General features: G+C 34.0%; 1 protein-coding gene across 2 annotated transcripts; it reads left to right on the top strand.

The window, feature by feature from the left end:
* The first annotated feature begins 4,257 nt into the window (after positions 1–4,257).
* On the top strand, positions 4,258–18,186 carry LOC132751036 (uncharacterized). Of its 2 annotated transcripts, none has more exons than XM_060741145.1 (6): positions 4,258–4,425; positions 6,293–6,915; positions 7,606–7,764; positions 14,201–14,711; positions 15,276–16,304; positions 17,190–18,186. In XM_060741145.1, the coding sequence occupies exons 2-6, from the start codon at positions 6,349–6,351 to the stop codon at positions 17,642–17,644; spliced, it is 2,721 nt and encodes a 906-aa protein (XP_060597128.1). In that variant the 5' UTR covers positions 4,258–4,425; positions 6,293–6,348; the 3' UTR covers positions 17,645–18,186. The 2 variants fall into 2 exon arrangements, with proteins under 2 accessions (XP_060597128.1, XP_060597120.1); XM_060741137.1 differs by lacking the exon at positions 4,258–4,425 and adding an exon at positions 4,888–6,158.
* Positions 18,187–19,827: the final 1,641 nt, after the last annotated feature.

Raw genomic sequence — 19,827 nt, 5'->3', positions numbered from 1 at the left:
TGTTCAAAGAATTTCATTCCATGCAGGAATCTGGTAGAATATATTATATAAAAATACATTTTGTTTGATTTGTCACGGAAAAATATGACCTTTTATATAAATCTCTGGATTTTGATTTTCCTACTTAGATATAATTTTTTTATAGTAATTTCTACTTGTCAAACAGAATCAGACTTGCAATGTTCAAATCATTTTCCCTATCAATATATAAGTTAATTGTACCTTTAAAATATTAAAACAAACGTTTCAATAGGACATATGATAATTTTCCCTATGAACTAAATACGATACGTGTATTTTAAACAGAATATCTCTGATCTAACATATCACATTCAGAAAAGCCGGAATCGTATTAGATTTATAGAGATCCCGGGAATCAACCACTGCCATGTCATATTCAGAAAAGCCGGGATAGTATTAAATAAAAAGAGATACCGGGAATTGACCGGCTGCCATACCACATTTGAATAAAAGCCGAGATTGTATAAAATACATAGAGATCAAAGCAGGATCACATTACGAAAAGCTGGGATCGTACTAGACAAACTGTGTCTATCATCAACATCAACATCGTCGTTCATCATTTATATCTATAATTTACTTTGCAGCAAGGCAATAAATTTGTACATACTTAAGTTAACAAAATAATATCTTTTAATATAAAGATAAGTTAAGGTTACGAATATTTGTATAACATGGGCATATAAGTTCAAACTAAAATACATCTTCTAAGCCTCTTAAAGAACAACATTGGCAGTAATTGTATTCTATTTCTAGCATATCTGCCAGTTTGTATTCTTCGGTTGTGTGCAGAAGTTCTTAATCTAATTACAAATCGTCTCAAATGTTCAGGCAATATATCTAAATAGCTTTCGTTACAAAAAATCACATATACAGACAGATAAATAAACACGTTTCAACATATTAAATCATTTTAAAGCTGCATTCCTCCATTTAAACAAAAATACAAGGGGCATTAATAAAGTATTAATCAGTGTGAATTTTTACCGTTAATTTGAGCGTAATTGGTACATATTATACATGTATGGAAAGGTAAGACCGTCCTCTACAATTATATGCATGAGGAAATCGTGAAATACCTACGCAGTGAGCGAAATGTTCACTTGAATCGACTATACGGTCAGGTACACTGCAGTTGAAATGGCAGAAAACAGTACAATTTAGAGTGTATTGCATTGCTTGGTGTTGCTGCACCTGCTATTAAATCAGACTTAAACAATGTTTATGGGGATAGTGCCCTATCGTTTTCCACAGTTACAAGATGGGTTCGACTTTTTTCCTCCGGTAGATAGACTACAACAGATGAGGCCCGTCCTGGTCGTCCAGTCACAACAATGACTGACGAAAATATTGCTGCTGTTCAAAATAGATGAAGATGAAGCCCGCTGTACAGTGGAGGAGATAGGTGATTTATGTAGCATCAATTCGTCATCGGTTTTTCAAATATTGACTCGCGTGTTAAAGTTACGCAAGGTTTGCGTCTGGTGGATACCCCACCTTCTCACTGATGACCAAAAACGGGAGCACTTGCGAATTGCGTCACAGCTGCTCGATAGGTACAAAAATGTTGACCAAAACCGTATGAATGAAATTGTGACTGGTGATGAAACATGCATTTTTATGAGCCTGATGTTACAGAAAAAAATAAGGTGTGGGCCGGTGAAATGACGAACGGCCCTAAATTGCCCGTAGAGCTCGCCCCTCAAAACACATTATGTATGCATTATTTCTTGATTGCGCCAGCGAATGGTGGCTCGAATTTCTATACCAGAAGGCAGGAGTGTAACTGGAATCTTTTATCGAGATTCAGTTTTTTCTGCTGTTTTAGTCACTATACTACAGCCCGTCCCCGTACCAGCGTACGTACGCGAATCAAACTCCTGCATGACAACGCACCTGCCCACAAGTCAGTGGTGCTAAAGTCCTATCTTAGCGACAATAGCATTGAGACTTTACAACACCCTGCTTACAGCCGAGCTCTTGGTCCATGCAATTTTTGGTTGAATCCTTACGTCAAGAACTACATGAGAGGTCGCCGTTTTGAATCTCGGCACGCCGTCGGCAGAGCGTTTTCCAGTGTCTAAACAATACACCCAAAGAGGCCTACAGAAAAGCATTTTCCGATTGGATTTGGCGCTTAGAAAAATGCATCCAAGTCGAATGGGGAATACTTTGAAGGGTTGGTCTTACAATTTCCGTAGAAATATTACGTCTACGACTAAAGCGCCACTCTGATAAATACTTTTAAAATGCCCCTCGGGGGCTTGCTCCACGGGAAATTTTTTATTCTAGGATGCTCTCAGGGGCGTTTTCCCGTATATTTGCCACAATGATTTTTTTACAGATTTAATTCGTCGTAAGTTTTAAGGGTGAAATTTTAGGTTTACATAACGGACGGACAGGTGTACATAAAAGATGAAAACATGCAAATTCATATTTGGCAAATGAAAAATAAACAATAACTGATGTTGTTATAATTCTTTAAATGTATTTTTATCTGATAATTATATAAATAAAGAAATGCAAGAAATATTACAGTACGTGGATTATTGTTTAACATAAAATCACACAATGGTATAAGCTTAAATAACAATTCATGCCATGATGGAAGAATAGTACATTACGATTCAACAATAAATACTTTTTGTCTAGCAGTAACTTTTTGTTCACAATATTTTACAGTTCACAGTATTTTGTTCACAATAATCTTACACAACACAGCGTCTCATTTTATGTAAATTTTCCAAAAACACATCGCCTTCGTTCTCTGGTGGTAATGAACTCATCGGCAATTACACGTTAGTTGAGTGATTTAATTAAGGTGTTGATTTTTTTTTAATTTTTACATTTACCATGATTGAATTATCTTGCACAATTAAATGTTCATCAAGTTATGTAACCTGAATTACTATTTCCATGTTATAAGAAAAGATTATAGGAATCGTCGCCACAAACGCCGGGATCGTGTTAAAACATATAGGGATCCCGGGAATTGACAACCCCAAGAAGATAGTTTTCAGATAAGCCGGGATCGTATTAAAACATATAGGGATCGTGGGAATTTACAAGTCCAAGAAGATATTTCTCAGATAAGCCGGGATCGTATTAAAACATATAGGGATCCCGGGAATTGACCAGTTCAAGAATATAGTTTTCAGAAAAGCCGGGATCGTATTAGACGAGTAAATTCTCATTCGGTATATTGGCCATAGTCGGAAATATCACTAGACACCTTCAACAATACACCTGTTTATTAACACCAGGGACGATACGTTTGAGGTCCTGTATTCTGCATATTTATAAGGAAAATGAGGTCCGCCACAGTTCTTTTTTCATTTTATGATTAAATCGCCATAAGTTGCATTGACAAATAATTTGTTCTTCTTATATAAGATATTCATTTTAGACATTCATATCTGTATCTGTTAATATTTGAAACATGTTATTTTTATACGATCCATGGAACTTGATTACTTGTACTACAGTATATACCTTATGTTTTACATTTGTGTTCTTTTTTGCAACTTGAAAGCCTTCTGGTATATGTATCATTAAAAAACAACAACGTGATTGTTCAAGACATTTGTTAATTTTCTGATAAATCAGCATTTTATATAGTATTTTAGACCTCTTTTACTTAAAATAAGCATGGCAAGTCGGACTTGTATTTACAAAAAATTATAAATACTCAACCTTAACGGTCGCAAAAAACGTTGATTTTCCTACTTAGATATAGAAGATCCCGGACATCGCATTTAGGGGATCGTATCCCTTACCATCTTGCTTCCAGAAAAGTCGGGATCTATTAAACAGTACAGAGAATTGACCACCTGCCATACGTGTAAAAGGTTTATTGTTTATGCATATCTTATGATTTTTTCTAAAAATAACATGAACATTAAATTTAGTATTAAGTTTAGTAAATTTAGTTTAGTATTGTATTAACAAAATCTTTGATTTTTTTTCAATTAGGCATATAATTACAAGTATAATTGTGATTTCCGCATTTTAAGTTTGTTAATAAATAACTCTAAATATTGTTAAATCTTAAGTTAAATTAATTTCCCATTCATTACATACAATAAAAGATAAAAAGTTAACGTTTAATCGCCTTTCACTACGACATTAATCAACACAAATATAGTTTATTTGTGTTCCCTATATATCTTATACGATCCAGGGTGTTCCGGATCCCGGATGCCGGGTTTACCCCCACCGGAATACCGGCCAGGTAACGGATAATGTCTTTGCTGAAATCGAAAGTAGATCTACAATAATAATTTTCGTTTTATATTTACAAGAAACAATTTCTTTTTTATTTTGATCATTTTTATGAATTTTATTTGCACCAATTGGAAGAAAAGTCACAGAGAATCGCGGAGGATTGAAACACACCGTTTTTTTGTAAAATATCGCCGCTATCGGCGAATTTCTGTCTTCGCTACACCTCCGAAAATTGCGTAGTTTTGGGGTGTTTCTCTGCGGTTTTCCTCCCAAGTTCCGCGGTGGGAAAAGTAAAAATGTTCATTCCGCGCGAGCTGTACTGTAATTGTTACCGGACAGCTGTCATATTTGTTAACATGTTCATAGCCCTTGGCCTTGCATTTGTGTGGAAACCCGGAATTAGATAATTTTTTAGGGCTTTTCTTTCGTTCCTACTAAACACTGCTAAGGACTGCTCTAGGAGGTATCTTAAGGTCCTTTGTGCCTCCCTAGCAGTTTTTTGTGCCTCTTATCAGTCCTGTGTGACTAATTTTCTTTAAAAAATAATACATTTTTTGGGGCATGACTTAATACCGGATATGACTCATATCCGCGGATATGACTTTAAATACCGCATATGACTTATATTTTACAAAGTAATTTTTTTTCTTGATACCATGTTTTTATAATAATAAAATGATTTGACATGCAAAATATCGTTAAATTTGGTCCATAAATAAAAAAGTTATAAGTTATATTCGAATTACGTTCTATAAAAGTCATATCCGTGGAGGACAGGAGATACCGAAGATGACTTATATTTTATAAAATTTTGTTTTTCTTCTATGAATTTTTCTCGATTTATAAAATGATTTTACATGCAAAATATCGTTAAATTTGGTCTATAAATAAAAAAGTTATTAGTTATTAGTTATATTTGTTGCGTTTTTTTATATATAAATCAGATCCGTGAAGAACAGAAGATACCTGATATGACTTTTAATTATTTTATATATTAATCATTTTTCATGAATTTTTCTCGATACGATGTATTATAATAATAAAATGATTTGTCACTGAACATACTGAAATATACTATAACAATGACCTTGGAGGTATCTTAAGGTCCCTTGTGCCTCCCTAGTAGTCCTTTGTGCCTCTTAGCAGTTTTTGTGCCTCTCAGCAGTCCTTAGCGGTCTTGCAACTTGTCAAAATCACAAATTCTATCACCAAAAGTATATTTTTTCTTAAGACATTACTAAACATTCTAAAATATGTTATAAGAATGCCCTAGGATGTATTTTAACGTCCTTTATGCCTCCCTAACAGTCCTTAGTGCCTCTCAGTAGTCCTTAGCGACCCTGCAAATCATAAATTCTATCACCAAAATTATATTTTTTTCTTAAAATATTACATTTTTTATCACTAAACGTTCTGAAATATGTTATAAGAATGCCCTAGGAGGTAAGTTAACGTCCTTTGTGTCTCCCTTGCAGTCCTTTGTGCCTCTCGGCAGTCCTTGTGGTCCTGCAACTTATCAAAATCATCAATTCTATCCACAATTTTTTTTCCGTAAAATGATACATTTTTATCACTATAGATACTGAAATATACTATAAGAATGCCCAAGGAGGTATTTTCAGGTCCTTTGTGCTTGCCTTCCTAGCAGTCCTTTGTGCCTCTTAGCAGTCCTTAGCGGTCCTGCAACTCATCGAAAGTATAAATTCTATCACCAAAATTTGACTTTTTTCTTAAAATCACAAAAAGGACAAAACTTAGAATACTGGCCCATCATGACAAGGCCCAGTTGTAAGACTTAGGGCATAAATTGTAAGTCTGAAAGCTATATTGTTGTAGAAATGTCACAACAATCCTTTGTACTAGACCTTCAAGTACATGTAGTTCATAAAGGGACTTGAAAATCAAATTATCAGGTTATTTTCTTGTTTAACTTATACTGACTTAAATGTGTACATCTCTTTTGATATAGTTTTACATCATTTAATAGCTTAATTAGTATTTAAATTGAATAAATCGCATGTTAAGAACAGTTTTTGTTGTTATCCAGATTAAGATTGACATTCAGCACTGTGGTAATGTTACATCAGTAAGACAAAGTAAGCAATGGCTTCATCTAGCCCAAAACTTTCAGACAAGAAATACAATAACTGGGTTAAAGCTCAGTTAGCAGTGTTGTTTACTAAAGAAGGACTTGAACCTTTTGTATGTCATGAAGTTCAAGAATTCCAGTTGAAATGCTTAGATGATATTTGCTACAACAATGGATTGTTTAGTGGAACTCTGTGTTCAAATTGCTGTACAGAAAATGTTATTAAATGTCCAACAAATAGAATATGCAATGTTGGACGTGGAAGATGCAGTTATCATCGAAATGCTGCAACAAGGTATAAACCTGATGGCTGCCCTGACAAGATATGTCATAATTTCACAACTGAGATACAGAATGCACATAGGTACTATGGTCCATCGTACAAAAACACGGATGCTACACAGTGGTGCAGTAATTCCTGGGAGATAGCTAAATGTTTTATGCCCCCAGAACGATATAAAGATGTAGCTTGTGCACAAGAAACAGACTTCAACGGCATCATCAGTGTTATCCTTTATTACAAAGACTTTCAGCTGAAAGTACACGAAAACCTAAGCCACAGGAACAACATTTTTGAGCAGGTAAACATTATTTTAAGACATATTTAAAAAAGGAGTATAGTTAGATGAATGCCTCTATGTATTAAACTTGAAAATGTGCCGATCAAATCACTTGTATATAATATTAAGTTCTATACAATTTCTATTTTATGCCCCTACTCTATGGAATAGGGTGGCATTTAGATTTTCCCTTGTTCTTCCGTTTGAACGCACATGCTTTCCCATGCTGTGTTACATGAAGCTCTAAATATGCTTGAGCTAGGGTCAACAAACTTTAAAGAAATGTTGATCGCATGTGAAGTTGTGCACCTGGGGTTTCGCATGTTGATTAATTAAGTTGCACCAACACAGTATAGGTCATATGGTCACTTAACAGCTTTACTGGTCAAGGAAGACCTACCTCAGTTGCCCTTCAGACTAGAACGGGCCCCTGAAAATATATCACCTGAAAGTATCCTAAGTTCTTCTCGGGACTCAATTCTTAAGCGATGAGGGGCAAGTGGTTTGAAGTCAATGTTATTAACATCTTGGCCACGGATGTCTCTACATTTTAATATATATGCAATATAGAAAATTGAGTAATCTAAACTTGTTTTATCATTAAATAAAACAATGCATTATTTAAGCAATTAAGTTATTTGTATTTTGTAAATTTAATTTAGATACATAAAGATTATTGTAGATTTGATTTAAATGTTTTACTTTTACCAGGCAAGAGACCTAAGTAGAAATTTGAGACATTCGCCAACTTTAGAGGTAGAGGATACTGACCTTCATCAATACTTTACAGTATTTCAACAACTTCTTTCTGATGCTGGATATTTAGCTACAGACATTCACGCACAAAATGCCAAACAGAAGCTGTTAGATGTAAATAAGTATACTTTTATCAGTTAACAAGTTAAAAAATAAGTTAAGTAGGGGCCTATACATGTCATGATGCACATAGCTCAAAAAAGTATTTGACCTACAGTCATGACTCATGACACTGTCCAAGAATATTAGTCAGCATGTGTGGTTTTGCACCTGCATGTTTGCATGTGGATTTTTAGCTCACCTGAGCTAGCTCAGGGTGAGCTTTTATTATCGTTGATTGTCCGTCGTCTGTCAAACGTTGTCAGGATGCTCATCTAAATATAGCTCGTATGAGTTCGAACATGGGTCATCTCGAATGAAAAACTAGGTCACAGAAGCTTAAAATAGAAAAACCTTGTTGACACTCTAGCGGTCACATTTTGCCTCAATTATCATCAAACTTTGTGAGGATGCTTGTCTAGGTAATTGCTCGGATAACTTTGAACATGGATCATCTCGGATGAAAAACTAGGTCACAGATGCTATAAATAGAAAAATAATTTTTAACACTCTAGTGGCGACTTACTGTTTTGGTCTGAAAGTTTGTTTTGATATTTTCTAGGTCAAGTTCGAACATGGGTCACCTGGGTTAAAAAAATAGGTCAGACCGGTTTTTTTATAACTTTGCTCAAAATTATCGTATTTTTACATTTTTTGTTAAATTGGATTCAAACATAGAGAGAGCACATTTCAATCAATTTTGCGACATACTGTTGAACCTGATATTTGTTGCGTCTGCGTATGTGAATTTTGATATCAATTGAGCTGTTTTTAATATTTTTGAAACCATTTGACCTTTTTCCTTTACAGACTAGAAATTGGACCAGAAATATTATTTCTAATGCCGAATTCAATTTTGATATAAACTGACCTACTTTTGAATTCTTATAATAAATGATGCTACTGATTACCTACTTTTGATATTTATGAAATGATTTGACATACGTTCTTGCTTTTTGACAAGTGTGTGTGTGAATGCGCGCGCATGTGTGTGTGCATGCGTGTGCGTTATATAGGTTATACAGTAAATTAAAAAAAAACATCTTCGTGTGAAGAACCACAAATCCGAAGCTAAGCAAACTTCGCAGGATTGTTTCTTGGGTAAAGGGCTTCCAAATTTAATTCCATGCAGAAATCTGGTTACCATGGCAATCAGAATGAATTATAAGAATAAATTTTAAAAAATCCCCTTGTAAAGACCCACAAGTGTTAGAGCATAGATATTTCATAAGATATTGTCTCGTACACCTGTACCAAGAATGTTCAAATTAAAGCATTGAGCTTAAAATTTGCCCAGTCATCTGGGGGGGGGGGGTCATTGATTTTCATTATGTTGTTAAGGTAAAAACTTAAAAACTCTTTTTGCCTAAAGGTACAAGGCTTATTGCTTTGGTATTTGGTATATAATATCATTTAAAGGTCCTATACCATAGTTGTTTAAATTTTGTCTTAAGTATTAAAATTGACCCCGCCCCGGTCATGAACTCTGGCAAGAGAAAGGGAGGGCTGTAGGGATAATTAATGAAACTATTTGATCACATTGTAAGACAATAACAAGAAAAGCATTGATGCAAAACATCAAAGGGTGTCCAAGCAAGAAATGCAGCAAGTGATGATAAACTAGTATACATCTGATGACCAGATATCCTCTTATAAACTATTCAATGGTTAATTGGATTTTACCAGAATCATATATCATACTTTTTCATAGTAAATTGGCAGACACAAGATTGTATTTCTTGAACTTTTGCAGGCTTCCTACAGATAAAAATTTTATATGTATATTCTTTGGTTCATACACAACAGTAGTGAAAATGAAGTCTGTGTTTTTTATTATTATAAATGTAACAAATATACAAACATAATGAAAACAGTAAAAAGGGACAAATATTGTAATATTGCATGCATTTTTTCATGTAAAATATGAAAAAATGGTTTCTATTAATACCTGGGACTTAAGATACAGTAATTATAGTGTAAGTCCAATATATAAACTAAAAGTAGAACACACATTGGAATGAAAAATTTTGAATGAATTTCAAAGTGACCAAATTCAGGATTTTTGTTGTTATATGTGTTTCCAAAAGTAATAGTACACTTAAAAGTTATGAATAGATTTGAATGGCATGTTGATACATGGTGAAGCATTATCTATCAATACAACGGAAAACTGTTACCTGAATTTTAGACAGGTATAAGAAAATTCACTAACATCATCTTCATGCAAGTCAAATATATAAAAAGCTACTTGACATTGTTAATAATGAAAGAGCTTTTGTTAATTGATTCATTTGGAGATCAGTCTACTTATTTGTTGAACTGCTTCAAAAAACTCGTCTGACCCACCTATGTGAGTTTACATTCCTTTCAATAAACCCTCAACCAAAGTTTCTTTTGTTAAATGTCACAGTATTTGGCAAACCAACATTCCACTTAAACCACCATACAATTCATTGCCTTGAAACAAAATAGAATCAACTTCTTACAGCAAAAAAAAATTCTGGAAATTAAGGCCAATTAAAATATTCACGGTCAAGTGCAATCAAGGTTGTTAAAAAGAAAGAAGACATTAATTTACCATAAAGTACCTTTCAGAATTATAATACGATATTACAATTCGTAAACAATGGCCTACGTTTTCCTTTAAATATTTTTATGCCCCCGCCATATAATGGCCGGGGCTTATAGTTTTACCCTGTTCCCTCCTACCGTCATCCTGTCATTCCGTCATCATCAGTTTCTGTTCATTATCTTAGTAACGGTTGCATACATTCAACTCAAAATTGGCAAATGGATATGTCATGAGAAAATACAGATCAAGATCGAATTTGGTCATGGTTTGATGATTTTTTGGCAGAGTAATGCCCCTTTTACTATGAAAATAGTATGAAATTTTCAGTTTCTGTTCATTATCTCTCCAACGATATTACACATTCAACTCAAACTTGACATATGGATATGTCATGAGAAAATACAGGTCAAGTTCGAATTTGGTCATGGTTTGATGATTCTTTGCAGAGTTATGCCCCTTTTACTTTGAAAAAAGAATGAAATTTTCAGTTTCTGTTCATTATCTCCCAAACGGTATTACACATTCAATTCATATTTGACATATGGATACGTCAATGGAATGCACAGGTCAAGATCAAATTTGGTCATGGTTCAATGATTTTTGGCAGAGTTATGCTCCTTTTACTTTGAAAATAATATGAAATTTTCAGTTTCTTTTCATTATCTCCCCAACAGTATTACATATTCAACTCAAATTTTACATATGGATACGTGAAAGAAATGCGCCGACCAAGTTCGAATTTGGTCATGGTTTAATGATTTTTTTTGCAGAGTAATTCCCCTTTCACTTTGAAAATGATATGAAAATTTCAGTTTCTGTTAATTTACTCCTCAATAGCGTTACATATTCATTCAAATTTGACATATGGTTACATCAAAGAAATACGCAGGTCGAGTTCAAATTTTGTCATGGTTTGATGATTTTTGGCAGAGTTATGCCCCTTTAACTTTGAAAAAAAGGAAATTTTCAGTTTCCATTCAATATATCCCCAACAGTTGTACATATTCAACTCAAATTAAAGATATGGATATGTCATAAGAATGCATTGGTCAATTTCCAATTTGGTCATGGTTTGGTGATAGCTGACAGAGTTATCCCTTTTAAACTTTGAAAAAATATCAGAAATTTTAAGTTTCAGTACATTATCTCCCCAATGGTTGTACACCGTTATTCAACTCAAATTTGACACAATCTGAATTCATAACACATCTTAGGAATAAGCTGTTTGAGTTTGAATTTGGTCGTGGTTCAATGATTTTGGACAAAGTTATCTCCCTTGAATGTTGGAAAAAATTTGAATTTTAAGTTTCAGCACTCATACTTTTGTGGAAATGTATGTAGGCATTAATTTGGCTAGAAATATGCAATATGCAATTTACAAAAGGTTAACACTGAATAGTTTCAGTGACTTGAACTTTGTTTAAAACTGGTTTGGGTTAACATTGAAAAGTTTTAAGGGCTTTGTACTTGAAATGAAAAAAATAATTTGTGCAAACAAATTTGGAACTAAATATTATAACATTTAAAATTTTGGCTGCATGCGGGGGCATTCGTGGCGTGACGACACATTTCTAGTTTTAAATAAATTCATAAAGAGTTCTATATATTATTAAATATGTTTGCATTTCATTAACTGCAAAATTCTCCACTTAGTAATTAATAACCATAGCGTGGCACGAATGACCGTTTCATTTTTAAAATGATTTCACCAATTGGAATGTCCGAAAAGTTGCTTTTATCCTTTCACAAAATCTGAATTCAAAATCTGAAAGGGCATCTCGCTTCGGCGCAGACACCAATGATTCACACTATGTATATTATGTTGATAGTGTTTATAGAAATTGGTAATGCTTAATTGAAACGATGGTATTTACGTAAAATGAACCGTATCTGCATTTCAAAGTTAAATACAGCTTTGTTTTACAGTTATAACATATTTTTCTGTCAAAACTAAATATTTGAATCAAGTTTTTGAATCAATTATTGCACTATGGGTTTTGTATCTTAACATTAGACACATCTGCACATTGTCTTTCTTTTGACATGCAGATATATGATCATGACCCCCAAAGTCACTGGACAATATTTATTGTAAAGTATAGTTTAGTACAGAAATTATGAAAATTGCAGACTCAGTTTGATTGAGTCTGCACATTAGGGATGACGAAAAAGTGCAGCATCACTCACGCCCCCCCCCCCGCTCCCTAGCACGGCTTGAGCCTTTCAAGAATACTAGGACAAGATATCTCAATTTATACAGTGACCAATGAAAAGACGGGTCAGGTGAGCAGTCAAGAGCCATCTTGGTCTTCTTGTTTTACAAATGTTATTACTTGTACAATGTACACAGTCCCAAAAAAGTCTATTAATTTAAGATCATATTTGGGGTCACTAGGTTCAAGGTTACGTTTTGTATTTATAAATATTTAATAAAATAGAATATTTTTACTCTTCATCAAAAGTCGTGGCGATGACAATAGTTTTTACAATTACAAAATGCTATAACTTTGTCAAGTATTATAACTGTGTTTACATTTTTCTGTCCATAACTGAGTATATGGGGAAAAAATTCTTTGAAATATCATTACTGACAAGAATCTGAGACAGAGGCATTTGTGTTTAAAAAACAAGTTCTTGTTAATCTTCTTCCGCGTAGCGGAAAGGGAATGATAGGAATGCCCTTCGTCTGTCAGTCCGTCTGTCGCTCCGTTCGAACCTAGAGGTACTTGTGTGACTTGGAGAACAATTGTTAACAGTAAATACTCTTTGATCCTATTTATTTCGTTTTTACTTGTGTGTCTTTTTAAGCCTTGTTTGACTAAAATTGGCCATAGAAATCAAAGGAAAAGTCACAAAAGTACCATTTTGTGAGTACGTCCGTTCGTCTGTCCGTTCGTCCACAACATTTACGTGTCCGCTCCATAGCTTTTAAACCACTGAATATTTTTTAAATAACTTGGAACAAGTGATCACCATAATGAGTTGATGTGCAGAGCCCAACAATTGGGTTGCTTCCTCCAAGGTCAAGGTCACACTTAAAAGTCAAATGTTAAAAAGTCTTTATTTCATAATAAAGTCTACATTTCGTGTCTGCTCCATAACTTTTAAACCACTACAAATTTATTTAAATTGCATGGCACAAGTGCATCACCATAACGAGACATAGTGCAGAGGGTAATAATTGGGGTGCTACCCCCAAGGTCAAGGTCACACTTAAAGGTAATATGTTAAAAAGTCTTCGTTTCATGATAGAATGTCTACATTTTCTGCCCGCTTCATAACTTTTAACCACTAGGTCGTCACACTTACAGGTCAAATGTATGTTAGAAAGTCCACATTTCGTGCCTGTTCATAACTGTTAAACTGCTGCAATGATTTTAAGATAACTTGGCAGAAATAATAACCATTATGACACCATTGGCAAAGCACAATAATCAAGCCAAAACACTGAAGGTCGGGGTCCCACTCAAAGGTCCAATTTAAAAAGATCTATTTATACATGTCCGCTTTTTAACGTATTGACAATTCAAAGGTTTTTAACTTACTTGGCACAAATTATCCCCACCAAAACCCAATCTGCAAAGCTCGACATCGAGTTTTCTACACCCAAGGTCAAGGTTATAAGTACTTGATAACTTTTTGTTACTCGTATAAGTTCTCTATAACTTTTTGACTTTATGGAAAAAATTAAATAACTTTGCACATATAAATAAATTGATGTTAACATACAAAACAAAAAAATAATTGAATACATTTTCTTTATTCATGTACAGTTACAAAATCTCTGTGACTTTCATAATGATTACGTATTTCTACTACCTATTAAAGGTAAAGGGATAAGTCATTTGTATTATTTTAACATTATGTTTTCTATTATAGTTACAAATGGACACATTGGGCATTGAATATGTTGATGTAAAGAAAGTACTAAATGATGTTGCAAGAGAAGCTCTTGACACTATAAAAGTAATAAATGGTGGAAAAAGACGTTCTGAGATTATGAATGATGTACTGATAAAAGAAGATCTGATTAAAAAAAGAAAAGAAGATCTTCATTCTCTAGACTCCAAAACTTATGAAGAATTAAAAGAAAAGGAAAGAAAAACCGATAAGATTTTTAAAATGATTAAAACTAACAAAGACGTCGAAGGCATAGAAAAGGCAAGAAAAAAGATATTTCAAGAGTGGCATCAAATGAAATGGGACTTTGAGGAACAATTAACAATGCTAAGAATCAGAGAAGAAATTGATAGAGCAGTTGAATCTATCAAAAAATTAGATAATCGCAGCAGGTTTTTAATCAACATTATTGCAGAGACTCTAAGAGTACCACTCTATATCTTATTGAGTAAGGTCAACAAGGAGAAACAACACATTGATGATAAACAGAGTGAGTATAGCAGTCTTATTTATTTTACATTTAATGTCCCTGATTGCAGCGTCTATCCATCCATTCTTTTTTGTGTCCTCTCAATATCTTTGTCGTTTATGAATTGAATTTATACATATGTTTTGCTCATTGAGTCAATATTTTGCACGCAAGATTTGGTCTGTTTCTCAAAAGGTTTAAAAGTCACACTTTGACCTTTAAAGGAAATTTATAATGATAAATGGACTGATGTTTGGTTCCGGTCAAAAAGCACAATAATAGTCTTGTAATTCTCTTGTACGAGAAATGGGTCTGCATAGTATCAACCAGCAAAGGTTGCGATTTGAAAACGTATGTTTTCTTGTTTTTTTTTATTCAATTATAAATACTCTTTACCTTTTTACAATATTTATGTTGTCTTGACACAAATTAAAAAGTTGTGTAAGCTCATTTTTGATAATTTTGTTTTCTTAATGATAATGTTGAAATTAAAAATTACTAATTCAGCTTGAGCTTTTTAAAAATCCTTTGGTAACAATGGCAAAATGTATTTGCTATGCGGATAAAAACTATTATACCTTTCAGAATCTTGGGATAGATGTATTGAAAGAGAAAGTGAATCCGATGCAAACATATTACTGGAAAGGGAGATTTATCCGTCTAAAAGTGAACTGAACAAGGCATGTCACGTATTTGGAAGGGATTCAAAAATCATTTCACATGTCTGCTTTACGATCAGCCAACATATAAAGAAGCAATTTAAGAATGTTATCGACGTATTTCCGTCTTACAAAGAAGACTATGAATCTATTATTTTTCTAGTTATTGTAAAAAAGAAAACTACATTTTCCGATTTCAAAGATTATGAATACTGTATAAGATGTGAAAACGATGTCAGTACTGAAGGTGACCTTGTTGCTGAATATGAAACAAGAGATGAAACAATGGGTCAGTTCGATAATGAGACCTTTGAAAAGCTTAGAAATTGCATAAACGATAATGCTAACGACCTTCTCGAAAGACATAGTAACATTAATGTGATTTTGCCAAGCTTGGTTAAGTCCGTTGGATACGAGACAGGCCAACATAACATCAAGCAAGTACCTTGTATAGCTTTATATGTTACAGTTAAAGGGTGTATACCTCTAAACGAAACACCTTTTCAAAACAATATCAATGGTTTCCCAATAGATGTTTTGGAGGGAAAATTCGAACCATTTATGAATGGACCAAACGAGTACCATGAACATCTAAAGATTGGTCTAGCAATACATGCTAACGTGTTAAACACAGATGGTGTTTTAGGGGGTACTCTTGGGGGATTTATTGACCATTCAACGCATGGATTATGTGGAATAACATGTGCACACGTTGTTTATAGTGCTGCTGAGCTGAATAAAGTTAAAGAAAGAAAAGAAAAGAAACACTTTAGTTTGAGAAAGACAGTTTATCAGCCTATTGGTAAAAGTTCGTCGGCGTTTGGTGAAGTTGTTCAAGCTGTTTACGACATCGGAGGTTCTTGTACATCTGGAATGGAAGTTGCACTCATAAGCATACAAAAAAGACAACCAAAAAGTGGAAGCTTTCCTGAGACATTTACAGATTTTGAAGCAGGTAAGAGGTTTATGAAGATGAGTCATTATGATATGTGTGGATATTTTTTGCAATATGCAGTTTTTGATATGCGTGATGATTTTTGGTTATGCGCTAAAGTTTTGTTGTAATGCACTATGATGTGAGCAGTACCTATTGGACTGTAGGGACTTAGGAAATGGAAGGTACAGGGCTGGGATTGAGAATTTAAAATGAATTTAACTTTTTATTTTATTATTAGATCCAAATTTTGAACTTCGATTGATGATTTACAAAAATAGAACAAAACAACTACAGAATGAAATGACTACAAAGTGCACAATCATTTACAGGAATATTAAACATGTACAGTAAATTCATGTAAACATTTAGAATAGTATACGAACAATACCTTAAAATTACATTTTTTAAAAGAACAGGGAATTAACACATTAAAGGGGAATAATAGAATAAAATGAAAATACAAATTACATTATTTTTTATATGATCATTTAACATGTACTGTAGATTAGTTAAGCATTTTAAATACTGTACAAATTTTTTTTTAAAGAATGCTTTATTTAATAAAAATAGGGAAATTATAATTTAAGAGAAATAACTCGCTTATTAATTTAGTGAGAAGTACCTGTTGACACCGACATATTAATTGATCTTAATCTGATCTATGGACAAAAAAAATTGTAAACACAAATAGCTCCGTGCCTGTGGACGTGAAGCAATAGCTGACATTTCTGGTTTACATAATGTGATTGAAAGAAATGCACAAATGTCTATCCTTAAATGCCCGTCAAAATGGCTCAATGCAATTAAGAAAACACAAAAAGGTTTTTTTTTTTTAATTTAATTTTGTAATCTAATATTGTACATTAAATTATTAAATTTATTTATTTATTGCATTTTCGCCAGGGTTTGATGCAAGGAATCCATTATGTTTCAATTCTGGTGCAGTTTGTGAAACATCTGAAATAAAACGTAGGACTGAAGTGTACAAGTTTGGCATGATTTCCGGAATCACAAGAGGAAGCTTTGCCTTACAGGGTGCGGTAGTTCGTAGAAGTCAAATGCAAGGAGATTGTCATGGCTTTCGTTTTAACCTTATGAATCAACTGCTAGTTCTTCAGATAGGAGAGAAACCTTTTGCAGAACACGGAGATTCTGGCGCATTGGTATTGACTGAAGGAGGACAGGACTCAATTGCTATTGGTATTGTTGCAGGAGGAATGAATAGTCGTCGCGTGTTTGTCACACCAATATGTGATATTTTAAGAGCTTTTGGTTGTACGGAATCAAAAATGCACCGATTTATGCCGAAATGTACACAACTTTTGCCGGGCGACTATGGAGAAAAAATGGAAACATAAATATGTTAATGCTTTTCTTTTAACTATACTTCTGATTTCGCCGTACCTTCTTTCCGACGGCCCAACGTAACTCAAACTTGGAAAAATATATAAAGACGACATGGTAAAGTTCAATCAATAAGGATGTGTGTGTTTTATCTTTTTGGAGATATGTGTTTTTTTATAAATTTATTTTGCATATGTTTTGTTTTATGTAAATCTTAAACAATTAATGCCAAATACTTTTATGTATAATTTATCTATTAATGAAAATTAACTTGTCTTTCTGACCCAAGTTTCTTTTCTTATTCATTTCATTGTGTACTTGTGTATATTTTTATGTCTACATTATATTTTACATTAATGTGTGGAGCTTAAATAATCTTTAAAATTGAATCTACAAATTTATATGCAAATTTAATACATACTGCTTAAAGGAAAATATAAAAAAGATGTTTATGGTTCAAGCTTACAATACTTCTTGTATGATCAAGGGAGTTTAGGCCCATAGGATTAATAGTCAGATATGCCATCACATATCCATTAAATATGTAATTCTTTAATTTCATTTTTCTTTTCAAATGTGTCAATATCTTCCATAATAAATAAACTTGTTTAACTACTTGTATTATAAACTACGGTGTTCCGTTTGGGCCAGTGCGGTTTCGCGCTGTCGTCCTAAGGGCGAAATCGCCAAAACACGATACCTTGACGCAATAAAACTCAATGGAATGTAGCGAAAACACGAATAGAGATCGCGAAAACACGATGCGAAAAATATCGCGTTATCGCACTATTAATATCGTGTTTTCGCTTAATCTTTGCCCTCGTTGTACCATCGTGTTTTTGCGTTTTTCTCCTTCACAGTCAGTACGGCGAAAACGAGAAAATTCGATATCAATGGTGCAAAAACGCGATATTTTTGGCATCGTGTTCTCGCGATCTCATCGTGTTTTCACGTTTTGGTCCTCTCAACCGCGAAGGCTAAATCAGGAAAACAGGATTTTTTTTATATCGCACTTTTGTCTTGTTGCTCTGTGGAATCTCACATTGTCTACCTGCTTCACTTGCAAGGGTGGTTCCAGCAATTTTTTCCGCCGGGTGGGGGTCCAGGCAAAGAATATTTTCCAGGGGAGGGTCCAGAGGCAGCGAAAAAAAGGAATTGTCAAATCTAAGTTTTAAGCAATTCCTAGGGGTTCTGAGTCGTGTTGCATATGCTGGACGTCTTTTTGTGTCGCCTCTACGGAGAAGTGGCGACATATAGGGATCACTTCTCCGTCGTCTGTCTGTCCGTCTGTCTGTCTGTCCGTCCGTCCGTCACAAAACTTGTCCGGACTACTGCTCATAAACTACTGGTGCAATTTCATCCAAACTTTACAGGAATGATCAGTACCAAGTCTAGTTGTGCATATTGTCAGCATTTTCCGGTTCAATGATTTTTGTCAGAGTTATGGCCCTTTAATTAAATTTAATTTTAAAGTTTGTCCGGACTACTTCTCTTATACCACTAATGCAATTTCAATGAAACTTTACAGGATTGATCTGTAGCTCAAGTCCTTGTGCATATTGCATGGGTTTTCCGGTTGAATGATTTTTGGCCGAGTTATGGCCCTTTGACAAAAAGGTGTTTTTTTCTGTGTGTTGCCAGATACACAAAAGCTTGTCCGGACTACTGCTCATAAACTACTGGTGCAATTTCATCCAAACTTTACAGGAATGATCAGTACCAGGTTTAGTTGTGCATATTGTCAGCATTTTCCGGTTCAATGATTTTTGTCAGAGTTATGGCCCTTTAATAATTTTTAATTTTAAAGTTTGTCCGGACTACTTCTCTTATACCACTAATGCAATTTCAATGAAACTTTACAGGATTGATCTGTAGCTCAAGTCCTTGCGCATATTGCACGGGTTTTCCGGTTGAATGATTTTTGGCCGAGTTATGGCCCTCTGATAAAAAGGTGTTTTTTTCTTTGTGTTGCCAGATACGCAAAAGCTTGTCCGAACTACTCCTCATAAACTACTGGTGCAATTTTATCCAAACTTTACAGGATTGATCAGTACCAAGTCTAGTTGTGCACTGTCCGTCTGTCTGTCCGTCTGTCACAAAATTTGTCCCAACATGAAATTGGCCATCTTGAGGCGACACATGTGATTACTGATCGCTCTTGTGTATTCTTTGCCTGCTACCATCGCTGATTGTGTCA

Source organism: Ruditapes philippinarum, unplaced genomic scaffold (assembly GCF_026571515.1).
Source record: "Ruditapes philippinarum isolate M1 unplaced genomic scaffold, ASM2657151v2 ctg1868_1_1_1_1, whole genome shotgun sequence".
NCBI classification, from domain to species: domain Eukaryota; kingdom Metazoa; phylum Mollusca; class Bivalvia; order Venerida; family Veneridae; genus Ruditapes; species Ruditapes philippinarum.
The sequence above is the reverse complement of the archived record's forward strand: the minus strand, read 5'-3'. Positions and strand labels throughout refer to the sequence as shown.